This window comes from Garra rufa, chromosome 2 (genome assembly GCF_049309525.1).
Source record: "Garra rufa chromosome 2, GarRuf1.0, whole genome shotgun sequence".
Lineage (NCBI taxonomy): Eukaryota > Metazoa > Chordata > Actinopteri > Cypriniformes > Cyprinidae > Garra > Garra rufa.
This window is the reverse complement of record NC_133362.1, coordinates 34,686,152-34,708,277: the sequence shown is the minus strand read 5'-3', so window position 1 is coordinate 34,708,277 and position 22,126 is coordinate 34,686,152. Positions and strand designations below refer to the sequence as shown.

Sequence of the window (22,126 nt, the reverse complement as noted above, 5' to 3'; positions counted from 1 at the left end):
GTCTACAAAAAGAAAAAAAAAGGAGGTGAGTAGCTTTAAGAGGAGTGCGGTTATAGCCTAAAGTATCAGTCTTTGCTTGTGCAATGTGATTTATGGTGTTGTGCAACAGCCGTTCATCCAAATAAAAGATTACTGAAAGTTGCCAAACTACACACTCCTGGGGTATTTCTCTTTTTTACCAGAGGAAATAAAAACAGAGCAGCAAAACAAAAATTCATGAGTATCTACAAAAATGGCCTTCATTGCTTTGGGATACCAGAGATTTTATATACAGCGAGGCCAAAAGGTCTAAGACCACTAGTAAAATTATTTTTGAATTGGGGGATAAAATATAATAAATAAAATAAAACAAATAAAATAAAATAAAATAAAATAAATGTTTAAAAGGCAAAACACACACACACCATTTCAAATCATTATATTGTTTAAATATTATCACAATTTCAAAATAACTGTCTTCTGTTTTATATAGATTTTTTTTACTTTCATATTTTTATTTTAAATGTAATTTATTCCTGTGATGCAAAGCTACATTTTCAGTATCATTACTCCAGTCTTCAGTGTCACGTGATCCTTCAGAAATCACTCTAACATGCTGATTTGCTGCTTAAGAAACATTTCTTGTTATTATCAAACAGTTGTGCTGCTCAATATTTCTTTGAAAATCACTTTGTTTTTTGTTTTTTGATGAATAGAACATTCAAAACAACAATTTAAACAACAGCTTTATAAATGTCTTACCTGCTATAACCAACTAAAAGCATTAATTTATTCTTAATTAAAATGTTATTCTTATTAAAATGCTCAGTGTTTTACTTTTTTTTAATTTAAACAACATTTTTTATTTAAACTAAATTATTTTATTTTAACTTAAAGTTTAAAAAGCCCAAATTTCCAAGGTGTTGTCAGACTTTTGGATATCTCTGTATAACAATAAACTTCATATTGTGCATGTTTATCAGTATAGACAGTGTTCTGACCTGTATCTTTGATAGTCGTCTTCATCTTTATCCATGCTGACCAGCTGGTTAGGACAGGCCTCATTTCCCAGAAGGCTCAGGTACTCCAGCGCTGGCGTCACTTCCGCCAAATGCTCCAGCAAGGCCTCGATGTCGGTGAAGTGTCACGGGGCAGAGGTCAAGGAATCCAGGCTGTTAATTACATTAGCATATACTGTGCTGGCCTGGCCAGCCAGAAGAACTCTGTCAAATTTACTGAAACCTTCGGAAAGAGCTCAAAAGCCATTGTGCTCGCGAAAACAAAGAGTGGGTAAATTTAAGGGCGAGATTTTGGCATTTGCTGCAAGTTTGGCTGTTCTCCCCTTGCCATTTCCTGGGTGGCTTGGTGCAGAACATTAAAAACATTGACAAAATGATGGATGCCTTGTGGTAAAAACAGTTAGTGACTCCCTAAGCGACGGACACCCCCCTCCCCTTCACCCAGCACAAGGAAACAAACAGCCACTTCACAGCAAATTCATCACTAATACATTCACTTCATTGCAAAATGGTGCCCGAAACGTGTCAAAATACAACCACACTAATGCAGCACTTGAATTTCAATGGCAGCAGGCCACTACAGGATGTAAATAATTGGCCCATTAGCATGTGCAGACCACTTCACAGCAGAATTCGGGTCTGAGCTGCTGACACTCTGTCGGAGGAGAGCTGTTTGGAGAACAGAGGGTGAGGCTGCGTCATTATTATGTAGATGGATAGCATCCAGCGACAAACAGCAGAGCATAAATTTTCGTCAGGCTAGCACATTTACTTTTGCCATTTGCGTCTCATCACACAAACTAAGTGTAACGCGGCGTAGTGATGTAATTGCCGACTGTCAACGGACGGAAACCTGAAATTTCCAGTCTGGCTTCAAAGATTTACTTTTGGCGTGGGGTAGCTGCTACGTTAGCTTATTACACAGCTAATGTTCAAACACTGGTTAATAAACTCTGTTTGCTCTGCTTTCTGGTCATGTGGCCCTGTGCTAATATACTATGATAGGGGTCACCATATGATGTGATCTGTTTGTAAGAAAGACATCTAACAGGGCTTTATCTTTCAGTCATGGGACTGCTCTGGGTATTTTGTTTCGCCTCTCCTCCACTAGAGGTCACCATGGCACAAACTCCTAAAGCAAGCCCATTAGACAGGAGCTCAATTTAACACAATAACATCATTTAAAGAGACGAAGTGTGGCAAAAGGAGAGCCTGCGCCGCCTTGCAAAGAAACTCGCAGCATATCCTGTCATTTTGGTCAAGCACGAGAGCTGAAAAGCAAAGCTTGAGAAAGGATATTTGGTTCTTATTGAGCGTCAGGGTATGGAGCCGTGGTAACCTGGGCAACCGGAGGTCATTTCCGAGAAGATTGTTGTCCACAATCAGCTCTTCCAGTTGGCTGAACGCTTTCAGGCCTGTCAGTGACCTGCAATGATAAGGCAAGAGAGGAAAAATGATATGGCCCTAAATCTGGGCAGCCATTATGTGCAGGAATAAATATTTCAGGCGGGCCCTTTCACAGGCCGGAATAGTTTGGGCTTGGGACTGTCAGGAGAGTGAATGATAAGAATTAGTGGCGCTAAGATCCCCTGGCATGGTGCGGCATCCTTCACACGCTGGCAGCGTGAGTGATGAGGGTCACTCGTGAGTAGCCAGGATTCAAAACAAAAGGGCTTCAGAAATGCAGTGTGCGGGATGAATTTGTCAATGTCTTGTGCCTTCAGGCACCCAGCTTTGCCTGACCCTAACCCTCCATTCCCAAGATAAATAACTCTGTCACAGTTCACCTTCACTCCCCCAACACAAATTTAACTCGTCATCCATCATTTTCCCAGCACAACTATAATGCCCAGCCACAAACGGAATGAGTACAACTTCTGCAACTTCTCCGATGAGCCGCTTACAGTTCAAAACAACTGCTTTACGGGGGAAAAGTTGGACGTTTTTCCCTTTATTCCCTGTCGTGACACTTAATCCCCCACAGACGCTCACGGTCCCCAAGGACTTTCCCTCCGTCTGGGTCTCTTCCCCGCCCTACGCTGGCATAAACATGATGGAGGGTGGTGCTCAGGGTAATGTCGGGGCCTTCCAAAGTTCATGCCGTGGAAGGTGCATAAAAGCCGGGGTGTGTGTTTCTAATCCCTCAAATGGCAGAGGCTGACAACCTACAATGTTAATGTGTCCACCCTTAGTTAATTGACATTTAGGTTTGTCAGCCTCCTCGAGCAAAGAACAATTCAATGGCAACTAGATGCTACTCTTCAGCACTCTTGGAAAAATAACACCTGCATATTATAATCTTATGGATCTTTTTGTCGTGAGACCTTTTGTGGTACAGTAGAACGGAAAATCCCAAGGCGATCTGGAAGAAGCTCACAGGAGTAAATGTTGATGTGTAGCCAGGTGAAGTCTGTCTTTGGAAGACACCCAAGTATTGTATCAACGAACAAATCGGTCCTGCTGTCAGTGTCATAAAACTCTCTGTTGTGTTATGCAAATACCTCGCTCTTATCATGTTGAACATGGCTGATGAAATTTTATGGGCTTTACAAGAGGAAAAAAGCATATATATCTGACCCTGGACCACAAAATGAGTCTTAAGGTAGCACGGGCATATTTGTAGCAATAGTCAAAAATTGTATTGTATGGATCCAAATTATTGACTTTTCTTTTATTCCAAAAATCATAAGGATATTAAATAAAAATCATGTTCCATGAAGATATTTTGCTAATTTCCTACTGTAAATATATCGAAACATTATTTTTGATTAGTATTATGCATTGCTAAGAACTTCATTTGGACAAATTTAAAGATAATTTTCTCAAAATGTAGATTTTTTTTTGCACCCTCAGATTCCAGATGTTCAAACAGTTGTATCTCGCCAAATATTGTCCTATTCTAACAAGCTTATTTACTCAGCTTTTAGATGATGTATAAATCTCAATTTCAATAAATTGACCCTTATGACTGGTTTTGTGGTCCATGGTTACATATAGAAGCTAGACAGCCAAGAACTCCAACCACAAGAGAAATGAATTCTATTTGTATTGTCAAATTGTGCAAAACTCGATAAATGAAAGCTGTTCAGTGAGCCCCCTCCACCTGTTTGCCTCGGCTGTTTCTAGGCGGGTGTAATGTTATTAGCCGCTTAGTTAAGAGGCATCCGCGCATCACAGGGGGGTTGCTTATTAATTGTTGTTTTCGTGTCACTACTGCTGTGTGCAAAAGGTGATTTAATCAGTTAAATTCACAGCCAAGGGAGCGGCCAAATCACATTCACAACAACAAACAGGGATTCAACCCTAATTTACCCACAACACATTGTGCCTAAACATTTGCACTGCTGTATTATATGCAACATCTGCACAGTACAGAAGAGGAAAACTTTTGAAATGTGTGGCAAACTGAATGATTAATTGCCAAAGCGTTTTTAAAGGAACTGTATTTTTTACGTTTATTTACTCATGCCCTTACTATGGAAGCCCAATTTTGCCTCAAAGTAAAAATAATAATATAACTTACAAGAAGGAATGCATGAAATAAAATAAAGAATAAAATGTTGCAATTGATATTAACGATACAAACAAAAAGATACTAAGACATACATGAATAAATTATATGAAGTTGATGTTGAACAGTCTTCATGCACTCTTTTCCATAGTTCACAGTTTATATTTAATATATTGTTTATTTATAGACAATCTTGAATTCTGCATACTCAAATTACCATTCAAAATTTATTAGGGCTGCCCCCTAATAGTCGACTAACCGTTAGTCATCAAGAAGAGGCTTGGTCAACCAAAATATCATTAGTCACCTATTAGTCGCGCAGAAAAAAAAAGTGAAGCAGTCTGCGATGGACAGATCGTTAACAGCTGGTCTATGTGGTGATATAGTACATTGGGCAGGACATCCAAATGCTCAACTATTATTCATCGACCTCAAATATGGCTTTTCACCTGAAAGATGTATGTAGTAGCAACTTTACATGGCCACTCAATCTATTGTTAACCTAGAAAATTGTGCACTATTCAAGTGTCTCAAGAGTGTCACTCTATTCAAGAGTTTTTAAACTGAATAGTAGCTGCTCACTGCATGACAGATGGAGGCGCCAGTGTGGTCACTTGTTCTTAAAATTTTGGTTATACAGATAAAAGTAATACATCTTTCAAATCTGTTAAGACTCCACATTTATTTGTGTGCACAACAAAACTATGCTTTTGTAAAATAATTAAAGCAAACTTGATGTGCTTTCTGTCGTCTAGTTCTCTGTAAACTTGAGCAGGAAACTTCTAAACTCTGTGTATACAATATTACATATATGTAAAATATATCTACAGAGAGTAAAATGTAAACTTTTAAATGAATGAATTAAAATAGAAAACAAATATTCGCAGATTATGTAATCCAGATGAAACATACATATAGATGTATCACTACTGCAGAGATTTAACAAAGAAAGGACTAGTTTATCAATAATTATTAAAATGTTAATGCAGTATCCTTGCTGTTTTTCCCTCACACATTAATAATTATTATATCTGCCGGTGTGCTGTGGAAGCTTTTTTTTGGTCTGCGCTTGAGCGCTTATAAAGCTATGTAGGCAATTAAAGGCTCGTTATTACGATTTATATGGTTTATTGATAAACGTGCGACTAATAGTTGACTAATGGTTAAAATGAACTACTACTAGTCGACCAGAAAAAAATTTAGTCGAAGGCAGCCCTAAAAATGTGGCTATGTCACTTTAAAACACTTGGAATATAGAGCACATTGTGGACAATTTTTAATGACATTATAATCTGTTATGTTTAATGTTTTTTTTTTTTTCGTCTTCAAGTGAACTTGTGGGTAGATCCTGAACATACACTTACAAAAACTAAAATAATGTCATCAATACACAAGCAATCTAAAACTCAATCACACACACAAAGACTTTCAGGTAGGAACATCTCTGACTCACACCTCCTCCCCATGGGGAATCCAAAACTGACTGCACATTTTCACCACCATCTTCAAAGTCACACCACAATGACAGAATAGCACAACGCAGGGTGCGCCGTCTGATCTAAGGCGAGAAGGAAAGAGATGGACGGGAAGACACGAGAGAAGGAAAGAGATAGATTTAACGAGCCACGCCAATGAACCCACTCCTTGTTAAGATAATTATGATCAAGCTCATTGTCACAGTGAATATCTCAACGTGTTTGCCAGTGCGGCGTGTCTGGCTCTCTCTGCCTGAGTTAGCACACAGCTCACAAAACAGGAGATTTAGCTGCTAAACAACATACTGCGCTGGAGAAAACACATGATTACACGTAATAAATAAGGCAACTAAGTGACCATGATACAAAGTAAAGACAGGTCAGAGATGGCTTGGTGGATAATGTGGGAAATCCAATGTGGTGGCGACCCATGAGTGATTTACAACGTTTATATTCATAACAGTTCATAAGAAAAACTAAGAAAAAAAAAAAACTAAAAACAATAGCTTGGATAAATGATCTGATCTTTGGGGACAGGTATTAAGACTCGTATGACTTAATATAATGTAAATAATGTCTCTTATTGAAATATGTAGTAGAAAACCCATAAAAGATTTACATTATTTTAAAAATCCAGATTGTTTTATACATATCTTGGAATATATGGGGTGCCTTTATTTTGGTGACGTGAAATGGTTGCACTCAGTAAGCTACTGGCACTACACGGTGCTATTTTTACCGCAGCAAACATCAGAATACACATCTTGGAAAACACTAATATGATGACCACAGCTACTGAAAGAGCTTACAGGAGGCCATGTATGCAAGCATAGGCCTAAACCAAATAACGTACCATACATTTTCCACAAAAGGTGTCTAAACGGCCCCGGATATCGAGTGAAATCCACGCTGAGAAACTGAGTAGCTGTGACGTCATGACAAACGTCTGCATATTTACATCCTGCCAGGAAGGCATCTAGCGTTTCTTGTCTCTGCCACTTGTTTTTTTTAGTAGCTGTGGTCTACTAAAAGCCTCAAAGGCATCAGGGCTAAAGTGGAGAGAACAAAGACGAAGGTCTTTAGGAAGTTTTATTTGTCCACAGGCATCTTCCAATTCTTTTCTCCTCTTCTTATCGCTAGGAAAGCAGGGAAGACTTATATTATATCTCTTGTTGCCCTTTGACTGAAAATTAAAACCAAAAGCCGCACAATGTGGCATCGTATTAGTATTTTATTTTCCAAGTTGCTTATTCTGAGTGGTGCTGCGGTAAAAATAATAACAGATAGCACCAGTAGCTCACAGAGTGCAACCATTTCACGTCATCAAAATAAAGGTGCCCCCAATCGTCCAAAATATGTATAAAACGATGTAAATTTTTAAATAACATAAATCCTTTATAGTTTTTCTATTACATCATTTATGTTGAATTAGGCCATACAAGTCTAAATACCCAGGGTTCCCTTTAAACATATTATCTGGATAACCGAATGACAAACAGGGTCCAAAATTAAAACTCACCAAGAACCAAGTGTGCTGTTGAGTAAATAAAGAAGTACTGAGAAGTAACTGCAACACAATACATTAAGGCAAAATGTAAGAATGATAGGTTGAACACCACAAACGATCAAATCAAAACTGCGACTAGTGACAGATGTTTTCTCCTAACAAACATTACCTCGGTAAAAAAAATTAACATCAAAACTTTACCTAGGATATTTTTTTTATTCATTACTCCATGTGGCGACACATTTGTGGAAATATTCCCCTCATTAAACCACCAACACGAAAATGAGGAACAAAATCACGGTGTGTCTTCGGGTTTTTGTGACAGGTGTAGTTTTACTGAGATACAGACACTAGCTTGTATACGATGCAGCTAATTATTGGGACAAACAGCATCCTGGCAGCAACTCTTGCTTGTAAAATCAGAATGCCTTGTAATCCAATTATTAAACATAATGGAATGAGGAGAAGAAATACTGACAGAGAAAGTTGATAGAAGGTCAAACGATTACATTATTACCAAAGGTTGCGTTAAAAAGATCCCGCGTCGATGGTGACAGTTTGCTGACATGTGAAACAAGCGCTCGCTGAGAACGTCTGCTTCCACGCCTCCTCAAAAGGCGGCCATGTAAATGCTGTTAAGCAACCTTTCAAAGCCAGGGCCTGTAAAACAAATTACTATGCAGACTATCCTCAAAAGAAGCCAAACAAGAGGACAAGAGCTCAGACAATGACACAGAGATGGCTTGACAGAGATGGATGGATCGATAGACAAATACTAATGCGGACATGCTGATTGATAAACTGCTGCTGACAACAGGGGAAAAAAACACTCTGTGATTATTGGTTGAAATGTCAGTCACTGCAGCCATTAGTCAGCTGGCTTTCGCAGGTCACATGTCCAGGGAGGGGGAGACAGAGAGAGAAAGAGAATTCAGAGATACACCTGCCGAGCCGATACAACCGAGTTAGCAAACAGTGCTAACCGCAAATAACATATTCTCATTCAAACGCACTCACGCTGCCTTTGTATTCCAAGTCTGCGTTCCAGCAGTGATCCCATTCAGCAAAAGCCTCCTTCTGTATGATATTCCCAGCTTTGATATTTCCCTTTGCTATGGCCAGTAATTCCCTTGTTTGCTCGCCGGTTTTAAAAGGCCTTTCTCTTCTCTGCTCTCTTTTTTGAGTCCCCAGTGTGTCTGTTCTTGACAGAGCAGCTCTAATCATCCTTTGATATTAGTCTCTCTCATATCCTCAGCTCCACAGTGTCACCCATGTGTCTGGAGCCAAAACTGGGTCCCAGAACAGCCACGGGCAAACTAGACCATACATAGACACCAGCTGATCTGCAACCAGCTTTTAAAGTACGACTCTGGTTCGGTCAACAGCGCACGGCTGCGGATTCCATTGTTTGGGATCCTAGGATTGGAATCCGACTTTAGGCCTTGTTTGAAAGTTAAAGAGGGGAGATTTAACATCAAAGCTGTCTCCGGTGCAGGAAAAGTAATGTTTTTATTCCGAGGAGGCTGCGAAGGCTTGGGAGTGACAGGCAAATTGACACGCTGTTCACAGGGCAAAAGATAAATGTTTGATGAATTGGCCAATCCGGTTGGAGTGATGGGCTTCATATGTGCATAATGGACTGGCTGCCTGGCAGTTCTGATTGCCTGCCAAGATAAGAAACTATAATGAATGAAAGAGGGAAGCGGGGCTGGAAAAACAGCGATCGGACTGGTTTTAATAAACGTAAAAAAGCTGAAGGAAGAAAAAATGCACATGACACCGCAAAGCTGTCCATCAGAGGACATGACAAACTCCTCATCGCACTGAGAGAATGAATGAATCAACCATTTCTTGTGATAAATGCGAGGTAGAACGCCACAGCTGCCCATTGTGTCGCTTTTTTAATCAACCCAACAACCTTGAATATGATCTTGACACCGGCTTCATGCAGAATATATGTGCCGAAGGAGCTCAGATGCACTCCCACCTTCAACCCGCATGCAATTCTGTTTTCAATCTTCAAAAACATGATGCTTCAGATGCAGCCGCACTATAAATCTTCAGTTTGGCAGTATTAGGCAGCCATTATCTAGCTTAATCTCAGCCCATCCACCCTGTCTGACTTCAAACATGTCACCAGCCCTCGGGTGGCAGCAATTTACAGATCACATGTGTAAGGAAATGGGCTTCAGCTATGTTGCAATTTACATGTGTTAAAGGCTTATGGAGCAGTTATCCTGCAGTTTTAATGGGGACACACACTGACTGGGTGATTTTCTTCCAATATACAATGTACATTTCGGTTTGTTATTTACGTGGATATTCACAAACCTGCAGCGTATAATTTGGCTCCATTAAACAACACTATCATTACAGTACTGCGAATAACACATATAAATAACGGATAGTTATATAAAGAGCTAAATGCTGGTGTTTTGGAGCTCAGTGTGTAAAGAATGCAAAGAAAAGAAAAAACACATGGGGTTCAATGAATAAATTGCCATATTTGATTAGTCTCAAATCGTGGATTAAAAGAGAAGATAACAAAGGGTCATTTAGGAATGGTTCAACCAAAAATCATCTTTGTTTCATTTTATATACTCTGACAAATGCTGGGTTAAACATGTACAAACTCAGCGACTGGGTTGTTTTGAGTCATCAGTTGGGTTAAATGTTTTATTTAACTCAACTATTGCTTAATTACTAGAAGTATCAGCAATAATCAAAAGGTGAACATTTATTAATAAGGAATTAAATTATTCATTCAACTTATTAATAATAATTGATTAAACATATTAATAAATGTTCATTTCCAGCCTGTTTTAGGTTCATTTTAAGCAAGTTTAAGCAAATATAGTCATTTTTAAGCAATAGTTGAGTTAAATAAAACTACCCAGAAGGCAGGGTTAAACATTTAACCCAACTGCTGGGTCAAAATAACCAACTCACTGAGTTTGTCCATATTTCAATGTGATTAAAATCTGATATCACTATCAATAATAAATAAATAATTAAGGCTTCCGAAATCTTGATATATAATACATAAGTTGGATGGACTACTTTTAAGATAACTTGATGATGCCATTTTGTCCTTTTTGGATCTTTTGATCCTTTTTAAATCACCATCCACTTTATTTGTACAGAAAAGGGCAGCTTGAACATTCTGTGCAATACCTCAAATGTGTCAATATGTCAAATGTATCTTTAAATGGATAGTTCAAAATTAAATTCTGTCATTATTTACTCACCTTCGACGTCCACTCTACAGACATTTCTCATGTTTGGAACAACATTAGGTTTGGTAAATAATGACATTTTTAATTTCTGGGTGAACTATCCCTTTAAAAAAGCCTCTGACTGGACCAGGCACTGGTGTGCTGGTTAGGGTGGGGTTGAGTCAGGTCGGGCGGGGGTTCGACCAGAAGAAGGACTGGGGCTAGGGATGAAACGCCTGGTGAATTATAGACTGCCTCTCAAGATTCACAGCTCTCAGTGGTAGGAGGTTAATATCCTCACATGTCATTAGGTCCGCTGGCTCGGCTGACGGCTCATTGAATCAGGCAGCAAATGATTTCCTCATGCGGCAAAGGACAGCACACTTCAAAGGGAGAAGGGGCTGAGGTCAGAGCCGCTCCGCTGTGATTAATAGCCCTGGATCAGTCGAGGTTGGCCGTAAGGTAAGAATGTGACGGAGGCTTTTGACAGAGCTGACTCTTTAAGCTGGGTTTGACCCCCGGCCCTGGCAAACTTTGTTTCCAGTGCCAAGTCTGACTGACCTGATGGGCCCTGTCAGGGGCAACCTGGACTCCATGAGCTGAGCTGCAATGTGCGCAAATCACCTTGTATTACAGAGTACCGAGGGTGTCTGTCCAGTCGCTGTCTAATCACTTACCCTCACTTCAGTCATGCAAAAGGCACAACCTGTACTTCAAAGTACAGCTTCTGGAACAAGCGTGTTTGTCCTTTGGTCAAATAAACAGAAATTGTGGTTGTCTAAATTAGGAAGCAGATCATTTTAACTGAAAATACAAAATCTGAAGCATACAGCCCTCAAAACCTCTTTTTTTAATGATAATAAAGAGCAGGGCTGACATGTTTTACAACAGACTTTAAATTTGTATCTAAATTATACATGTAAAAAACTGGAGCTTAAAGGGCTGCAATATTATGACAATCATTATTGTAGATTACTGCTCTTTACATAGTAATAATGATTATTAATATCAATATAGAAAACAATATAAAACGTTTTTGTTTAGTTTTGGACATGTCACATTCTGGCTGCATAGACAGACATGTCGGTCCATGATGTTAAAACTCCCGTTATAATCACTGAAGCTACGAAATGTATCTTTTATTTACAACATATCTGTACTGTGTTGTTTATGATGAGGGAATTTGGAGCGTGCACACTCATCAACAGTTCCCACGTTTTTTGATTGGCCAATGCGTTCCTAAATTCAGAAATGCGTTCGATTGGTTATAAGGCTCAATGCTTCACAAAAGCAATCTGACGCAGCGTGAGCGAATCTAAATGTAATTTAGACACTTTTCATTCATTTTCACAATTCAATTCATCGCAGCAGCCATAATACATTGTTTAATAGTGCATTTTTTGCTCATTGTCTTGACTATGGGTCATTTTTGTTCATTTTGGTGGCATTTTTGCCACAAGCCCTTGTTAATTCCCAACCCTGGTATACAGTGAGACGGTATCACAAATTCTGCCTTACCATTTATACTGTGGTATATCTGTGGTTGTATACTCTCTGCAAAGTATTGACTGTTGCAGATGGGTGCTTCCAATATAGACAGCTTCTTGGATTACAATGGGATTGATTTGGTTTTGAAGCATCGCTTGTGTCCAGTTTAAAGGGTGTAAATGAAGGTCGCTTACAGTTGCCAAGTAACATTGCAAAGTGTTGCAGTAATATAATGTTGAACTGATGTGCGATTACAGGTATGTTTACATTGGCTATTTCAGACGTGACTGATCCAATTAGATTTATCACATATTAGTGTTTTGGCTTTTAACTCAGGTGTAAATGTGAAATAATGTGAAACAGCTGTTGACACACTGATGTGAGTTATATAAATAAATGTAATCTGATGACGTACCTTTCGTTTGTAAAGTATTCATTAAAAACAGACATTACTAAATGATGACAAATGAAAAGTGCGCATTGAATTTCTAGCAAAAGTAACTATATCACGCTGTTACCATGACATAAAATGACTCATACCACATATCACATACTCACCTCATTAATATAAAACAATTAATATATGAAATGAGGGGTTAAAAGGCATTATGTGACTATGGAAACCACACCATAAGCAGCACCAAAAATCATTAACGTTATGTAAAACATAAGTGTTATATAGATTAAAGCAAAAACAAAACCAGCCACTTTATTTTGGAAGCACTGCAGCGTAACTTTATATGGGTCTGCTGGTAGAGAAATGGTCGACACCATTTCTCTTCATGCCTCATGGCCTCCCTGTCTCTGGTGCAACCCAGTTTCTTTTAAACGACACCACTGACTGATTATACCTCTCCTCGCAAAACAAATGCATTCTCCCTTTCGTACCGCTGCCCTGAAAATCAATTCTATTCTTTACAGATGGCACCGCAGTCATCTGCCATCACTGTTTATCTGCGAGGGAAATGTATCTTAAAGCACTTTGCATTTAGATAAATACCAAAAAGCAAAATCAATGACTTTGAAAATGATGCAGTAATGGGGGAAAACATAAAACAAGTGGCTTAACCCTTGTGCGCTCCTCATTTGGGAGTCACACTCATACTCCTCACGGTCAAAAGTGACCGGACACCTGAAATGTAACTTTTTTTTTTCTTCAGTAAAACCAATCTAATATATTTTTGTTCCATAATATTTTTTCTTTTTTCTTTTGTAATTTTTGAGAATTTTATGGTACTAATGATTATTTATGCAATAATTATGTTCTATTTTTTCCACTGAAAATAGAAAAAAAATTAAAAATCCTAATTTTTAAAAATTATTTTTCAATGAATGCAGTATTTCAGATTAAAATAGAGTATAAGCCTTCCAAATCAATTTTTTGAAGACAGATTAGCACCACCTGGTGGGAGCACAGGAAGAAAAATAAGCAATTTCACAGTGTAACCACTAGAGGCCTGTATAGACATCAATAGAGATGCTAGTGAATTCCCAATTTGTTTTAGACATAATTGCTTACTTATATAATAAGTAATGGACTTTAAAATATATTCAGACATTCTCAAAGAGTACTTTTTGTGAAGTTTTAGATATTTTCTTCTTATAAATAATGATTTCAAATTAATTTTTGCATTATGATTATAGTCAATCCTAAACGGCACTGCACTGACAAACCCAAGAGGCAGTGCTTGCTTCTCATCACTGTTTACTGCAGATTTCAAATTAATTTCCAGTGTGTGTCAGTTTTGCCCACTGCTCTGAGCTTTTTTCTGCATTGTTACTGAATTATTGAATTAATTTGACATACTGTACTCCTAAAACTTTGCTTTGTTACAGAAAGCAGTTTATAGATGTGTGTTTGTATGTGTGTGTGTGTGCGTGTTTGTGCGTGTGTGTGTGTTTATTTTTCAGTCTTGATGTTTTAGAGTGTCACCACTTCACTGCTGTGAGCTTTTTCTGCATTATGACTGAATTATTGAATGGATTTCACATATTCTCAAACGTTTGCTCTATTACAGACACAGTAGTTTTATTGATGTGTGTGTGTATAAGTGTGTGTGTGTGCGCGTCTGTGTGTGACTGGATGTGTCAAAATCACACTCCTGATGTTTTATAGTATCATCCCTTCACTGCTGTGTACTTTTTTTTAGTTTTGTGTCTGATTTGTCGATTGTGCACACAGTTAATCTCTGAATTGCTGTGTTTTTGTCTTTTTCCCATTCATTTCCTATGGTCGGTCATTTCTGACCGAAGAGCATGAGTGTGACTATTTTTTTTACGCCCACTTAGCCTTTTCGAATGATGTCGTAATTTTTTTTCTGTGTTCACATTCCCAGTGCCATAAAAGTCACCAAGTTTCATATCATTCCGATGAAGCTGTGATTTTTAAAAAATCTAAATGTAAAATGTTCCGGTCAGAAATGACCGAGGAGCGCACAAGGGTTAAGGTAAAATAATGGCAATCTACAAGTATCCATTAGGCACTTTTAGCAGAGGAATTACGATGAATAGGTAAAAGTTTAGTCTTTATTCTGAAAAAAGATGTTTACATTGCAATATTTCATTGTATAATAAGCAATGATAAACTAAGATATGCATGTCCTTTTTAGACTTGTCTTGTAGAAATATTGTATATACATGTTTGCCATTTTTATTCATTTTTAACTTTATTTTATTTCATTCTGTCGAGTAATTTAATAAACGCACAATAAACGTAATTTACTCCCTTGAAAATAGCATGCAAGAACAGTAAAATACTACATGTAATCTGCTTATTGCATTACATTTAATTCTGTAAAAAGAACTGTGACTGAAAGAAATATAACTTAAATATAAGTTCTTACAGGTAAACATAGTCATATGGCAGCAGTATAAAATCTTAAATCAGGGTTAATATGTCAGCGCCATTTTTTTAAATTAGACTTAGTCCTGTGTCAAATGTAGTTTTTAGTTATTATCATATTTAGTCATCATTTACTCACCCTCATGCCATTTCACACATTTCACAAAGATTATTTAAAGCTATTTTTGTGTTAAATGAGAGGGCATCAAGTAGACATTAAAAACTGTAGCTATGGAAAAAAATATTTCATTTGATTCAGCATAAAATTTATTACACATAAACGGGCTAACGTGAACTATGGAACATAAAAGAAGGTATTTTGAAGACTGTTGGTAACAAAGCCGTTTTGGTTACCAATGACTTTCATTGTATGAACAGAAAATACCGAGATGCTTCTCAAATGATCTTCTTTTATGTTCCATAGTTTACGTTAGGCCACCGCAGCCTAAATGTTTATGTGTAATAAATTTTATGTTGAATAAAATTTTTCTGAAGCTACAATTTGTAATGTCTACTTGATACTTTCTCATTTAACACAAAAATAGCTTTAAATAATTTTTTGCGGGTATTTTCAGTCAAATTTATTTTGCGATGAATTAGGTTAATTAATAAAAACATCATGTAATCAAATAGATTAAAAAAATGTATCGACTGACAGCCCTCATTTTTACATTTTAGGTATTGCGCTTTCACCAATAATCACAAATCAAAAAAATGTGGACTCGTACACATGGTTTATTTTTTATTTAGTGTACTGATTTATTATAGGCTATTTAATATAAAAAATAATATCAAAGACTTAGATAAGCACTTTCTCTGTCTATATTATGAAAACTGGTAAAAACAAACAAAAAACAGTGAAAGTCCTAATAGTAATTCCAATAATGTTTTCCTATTAAAACAACAGCGACAGAACACAGGCAGGCTCACATGGACACAAACATCTCACACGGAGATCACTAAACTTCAGCTTGCTTGTTTGTCTGTGTTTTCAGATCATCAGCATTTCTGTAATAAAGTGAGTGCTTACGCATGGTTGCCAGATAGCAAAAATAAAACAAAACAATGAAAACAAAAAGGATCCTTTTAACAGAGAAGCCCTGATTTGGTCATTTGAACTCTTGATATCTGGCAACCACATACATTAAAGCTTGCGTAATAGAGGTGTGTACAGTCCGCAAGAATATTTTGTCTCTATTTTTGTGACGAAAATACGAAAATGTTTTATCGTCAACAATACTGCATGTTGATATAGTATATCATTTATTGACCTTACTGTCGTCTCATTTTAGTCTTTTGTTAACAAAATTAGTTTGAATTTTTATTTGCATGTACTGTAAATAAAGCATTGGACTGGAAGGCACAAAGAGCACAGTTCCTCCATGATATCTGGGGTTGAGGCCGTTGTACTGTCAAGCTGCAGCCCTGTATGCTTGAGCATCTATCTAATAGCAAATAATCACTACCTTGCTGTCACTTCATGGCAAATGATCAATGACACTTGATGGATGACCCTGTCTGGGGCCTGCCCGTGGTCTGCATCACTCCCATCCCCTCACACAACCACATGAGACAGCCATGATTCCGTGCCTCATGGCCAACCACACATTCCTCCAAAAAAGCTTTCATTTCACTTTCTCAAAGCCGTAAATGAGGGGCTCCGAGAGAGAGAGAGAAAGAAAAAAAAAGGCTCGGCGGATGCCTGGAAAATCAGTCTTTATCCAAACGATGGCCACTGAGAAAAGAAATCGTAATTTTTCAATATTAGAGGGAAATTAAATCATCTGATGATCTAATTGGGAGGATTACGGTCCCCCACCTGCGCTGTCACTCTCTGGGGCCCCATTACAAGGCCCTTATTAGTTTTTACTTGGCAGATTAAAATGCGAGCGCCGCAATCTTTGATCTCTCACTTGCTGACACAAATCCTTTCAAGCCCCAACATTTTCTGCTGGGTAATTAATGCTAATTAAAAGGTTTCAAGCAGTCAGTGAGCGCCGCTCTTCTCCCGTCCAAATTGCCATCAACTTCCCCTATCTACGGATCTGCATGTCATGCACATTTCCTCCTCATACAGAGTTTTAGCGCAGCGTCTATGCAAACAACAAATTATAAACTAAATGTAGGCAACTTGCCAAAGTGGTATCTACTAACTGAGCAATTGCAGACATTTTGCAAAATATAGAAGCGCAATCTTTAATACTAAAATAAACAAAAATACAGCTGTGCCGCATATAACTTGTGGGTTGCAAGTCAATGCGCCAATCTCTAATTCACATACAGAATGCAGGAATGATGTTAGACAGCTTAATGTATGTTTAAACACTTTGAAGCTATAAAAGGGTTTGTTTATGTAACTGTCACATGCAAACGCTGCCTGTCTACAATTTATGTATACACAGAAAATAGGTTAACGGCTTTCAAGTTAGGAATTGTGCCTCGGCCAAGTTTGACCTTCGGCGTTTCCACATACAAACAACCAGTGCAGATATTCCCGCTACATGTAGTCTTTTCATTCATGTTAAGTAAGGGTATACGCAAATAAATCTGGTTGTAATTAAATGAAGAGTGGTTTGATTTAATTGCAAGTCTCTCTACATTGGCGGTGCTTTGAAACCACTTAAATATATGAAGCATATCCACCCTGACTCCATCATCACTCACTTATTATGTTGTAATTAGCTGTCGCTCCGCCATATCATTATGTAGCTCAGTAAAGTGTCAGGTATGAAGATGTCTCTTCCTGACGAGCAAAAGGCAATATCATTATACAATGCTACAAAATGATAATTACATTACTTCTGCATCAGTACCAACCCTATGTGATAATTAGACGCATATTCAAACCAATTAAACTCCTGATGCAGCCTGTTTTTCCCCTGTCAAACATACAGTTTGACTTCTCCAACGCCCTGTCACAAATATATCACGTAAAATGTTATTGGGATTCAGAATAACCTGTGCGCATAAGGATGAAAAAAGAGAGGTGAACAGCAATCATCACCGTTTTATGGTGTGAATGTAAATTCTAATTAATTATGAACATTACATAATCCCAATAAATCAACAGATAACACAACTTAAAGGTATAGTTCATCCCAAAATTTCAAAAATTCTGTTATTATTTACTCTCAAGTCATTCCAAACCCATACGCAAACATGCTACATATAGCATGAGCAGTTTTTGATGAAAATTAGATTTCAAAACTTAAAGCAAAAACAGAATGGTCTGACCTTGGCTGTGTGATATTATGCTACATAAAACATCAGCACGGAATAGAAACAGCAGAGCGGCTGAATGAGATGCAAATTCACTCTTTGACAGCAGGTGGCGCTTGTGGAACAGCAGCAGTATTCGCTGCAAACAAAGCAGAGCTGTGCTTTTTAAAGGTCCACTGAAGTGCTTGGAAACACACAGTGTTATTCTACAGGAAGACAGGGCATATCCAGCAGTCCCGCTACTTTTTTTTAAATAGTCAATAGTGTTTAGTTTATATCACAGCCTGGGCCAGGGTCGTTGAGCTGGGTAAAGCCGCATTTGACAGCGTATGATAGCCACAATATCATCCATATCGATATAAGATATTGCACACAGAATCCACTCCTTCCTATTGTTTCTTTGGACTGGAGCAGACTGTTTGCGCGCTGCGGCAGTTTGTGTGACACAGCGTGAAACCAGACCTCTTTCGCCCCAATGGAAAGCATATTTACACTGTCTGAACCGTTTCCTATCCCCTATATAGTGCACTACGTGCCATTCACCTTACACAAAATAATAATTCTGTGTGTGAACAAGTGACCAATTGCAGCTGCAGCTTCAGCATCTATATATAGTGTAGAGGGCGGGGTGCTTCAGATTCTAGAGAGCATTTGGTTGGACAGAAAGTTTGATGAGAAGCTGAAGTGCAGTCATTAAAATCATTGATCCATATTAGTGGAATTTTGAGACTGTAGGTTTTGAATGCTTATATCTTGTAAATGTGAATTTTGTCATTGTTTTTGAGCACACTAGCTTTAGACAACCTTAAGGCTTACATGTTTGTACTAACCAAAAAAACTTTTAAAAGGAATAGTTAATCTAAAGAAACAAAAATTAAGTCATTTTACTCTCAAGTCACTCCAAACCCATAAGACTTTCTTTTCACACGGCAAACAAAAGAAGTTATTCAGCCATTATGTCAGAGCTGTACTTTTGCATTCATGAATGGCAGTTGTTTTCACCATTTCACTGTCTTGGAATTATAACGTTCTATCTGATTTTTTTAAATTCTTCAAAATTGAATTATTCATATATTCTTATTCTGTGACAACTTATTTATTATGTTATGTATTATATTATTGTTTCTTTTGTAAGCTGAGTACATTTTGGGCCTTTTTCTAGAAAACAAAAAGGGTTTTACATACAGAAGTCCATGGAATGCAAAAACTTTGAGGTTCAATATCTCAAAAGTGCTCAGAATGCAGATAGAACTTCATAATTTTAAGGCGCCAATTTTTCTTTCAGTGTATGGTAAAGAAAAAAAATTGTTTTGCATAATTGTTCAATTTTTGGTGCATAGTTTTAATTTTTTTTATTAATAATACTTAAACAATGATGCGCTTAATGTCAATAGTGTTAAACACTGATTTGACATTGTAGTAGTGCTGGGCAGTTTGACCAAACATTTTTTTCGGATTCTGACGGTTAATCACGTCTTTTCTCTGACTTTGCATTTATATGAATCAGATTGCATGCATCTATTGTAGAACCACTGCATTTTACTCATGATCCAAACAAACATGCTACATATAGCATGAGAATTTTTTGATGTAAATCAGTAAAATGTAAAAATTTTAAGCAAAAACAGAATGGTCTGACCTTAGCTGTGTGATTATTATACAACACAAATTATATCAGCACAAAACAAAAACAGCAGACGGGCTGAATGAGAATGAAAATTCACTCTCTGCCAGCAGGTGGCGCTTATGGAACAGCAGCAATACAGCGTTTCCTTGAATACTGCTGTAAACAAAGCAGCTCTGCATTTTTAAATACTACACTAATATGCATTATACCGAGGTAAAATGAAAAGAAAACACCATCTAACATTCTCCTAAGACAGTCAGTTCCCCTCAGAGATTCATAAAAACCCTCACCCCCAATTTAGTATTTAGAATTTTTTCCTTTATTTTTCACATTGTGAACAGTGAGCTTATCTGCCTGCTACAGTATTTTCTTCTCTTTGCATTCATCTTCAGTATCTCTGGCTTCTGTTCACAGCTGTTTACAGTTGGTTTAGGTGCTCAGTTATATAATTAGTTGTGTGTTATTAATAGTTCTAAAAGTTTTTCAAAACATTAGTCAGAAGTGTATGCTGTAACAGGGATCTCCTCTCAATTCACAACGCTGTGTATGTTGCTTAGGCACTTGTATTGGTATGCCGTTTAAAAAAAAACATACTGTTTGCATAATTCAAACCGGTTTACCTTTGAACCGGTATATCAGATTACATTAAAAATAAACATACTTAGCTGTGTTGACTCCGAGAACAAATTGTTTGGCATTTACACTAAACTATCAGAGTGTCAGTCTACAGTGGTTGTCTTGAAGGTCAGGAAAAATAATGATTGTTGAAAGTATTCTGAAAACTAGGTCAATGACCATAATGTCTTTTAATAATGTGCTTCTTCGCACACAAAAACATTTTTCTTATTATAGCACTTTTTATGTCTAGCCATCGTAGACATTGATCTACTGCTACATCACTCAGATCTAGCAGGAAATGGGAAGGCCTTTCTTTCCTTTTCAGTTGTTTGCAGATGCCCTCTCTAATACACAGCCGTGCCACTTTAAAGGAGGCATGTGATGGATGATTTGTGCAATTTTAACTGAAGTTCGGTTTGATGTAAGATTATTCTCGTTCTCTCTGCCATTGCTTCATTACCTTAGAAAAGCAGGAATCATTAAAGGAGGCAAGTCCAGTCAAATCTCGGCATAATTCTATAGAGTTGAACTGCTGTCAACATCATTAACCATCATTTCTCCAACTCGCTTCATGACTTATGAAGTGTTCTTTATTGTGTAATGATCCAAATCTCTTACAAAATCGCCCTCTTCAAAGGGCCCCTGGGACGTACCACCCATGCAGCCTGCCGACATGTCAGAGGCAAAGATCAAATAAAGCTCAGTAATTAGGCACTTTTCTTTATCTTACAGTCGCCTGTTTACTTCCATTTTCAGGTGACAGTCGTGTAGCTGTAAAGCGAGCGTAAAAAATGAGCATGCAGTAACGAGCAGAGGAATAAGGTAAAATGCTTTGATGTTCTTTGTAGTTCAAAAGCATTACTGCTTATGATTGCAGACAGCTGAGTTTGAAGAAAATTATGTAAACACTGGCCATGTGAAGGCTTAGAGGGTCACTAAAACAGCTCATGGACAAATCTGCAGTGATAAAGCAATGGTTGTGCATCAGGATTTAGATTTTACCCCAAACAATGAGTTAAACAATATTAAAACTAATTAAAAAAAACTTACCAAATGCATTAAACATCATAAAATAACATTACTTAAAATAAAATATAAAATAAAAAAAAACAAAATTGTAAAGTTAAAACTTTCAAATGCATCAGGGGACAGGAAAATAAGATAAAATAAAATTTAAAGGTAAAACTTATTAAATGCAACAGGGGACAGGAAATAAAAAATAAAATAAAATACAATTTAAAGTTAAAACTTATTAAATGTATCAGGGGACAGGAAATAAAATTTAATTTAATTAAATTTTAAGTTAAAACTTATCAAATGCATCAGGAGACAGGAAATAAAATAAAAATTAATTAAATTTAAAGTTAAAACTTATCAAATGCATAAGGGTCAGAAAATAAAATAAAATAAAATAAATTTTAAAGTTAAAACTTATCTAATGCATCAGGGGACAGGAAATAATAAAATATAATATAATAAAATAAAATAAAATGTAAAGTTAAAACTTATGAAATGCATCAGGGGATGAAAATGATTAACATAAATAAAATAAAATAAAATAAAATAATTTTAAAAACTATAAAAAATAACAAATTTAATCAAATATAAAACTAGCAAACAGAACTG

The 22,126-nt window shown here is 37.1% G+C and overlaps 1 protein-coding gene across 1 annotated transcript in view; it reads right to left on the bottom strand.

Moving 5' to 3' along the window:
- The window catches only part of lrmda (leucine rich melanocyte differentiation associated), a 432,723-nt gene that overhangs the window by 204,077 nt on the left and 206,520 nt on the right, over nt 1-22,126 (bottom strand). Inside the window, exons 3-4 of the mRNA XM_073834159.1 lie at nt 2,298-2,424; nt 981-1,120 (exon numbers count right to left, since the gene is read on the bottom strand). Of these exons, the coding sequence (XP_073690260.1) occupies nt 981-1,120; nt 2,298-2,424 (267 nt within the window). The remainder of the gene's footprint in view (nt 1-980; nt 1,121-2,297; nt 2,425-22,126) is intronic.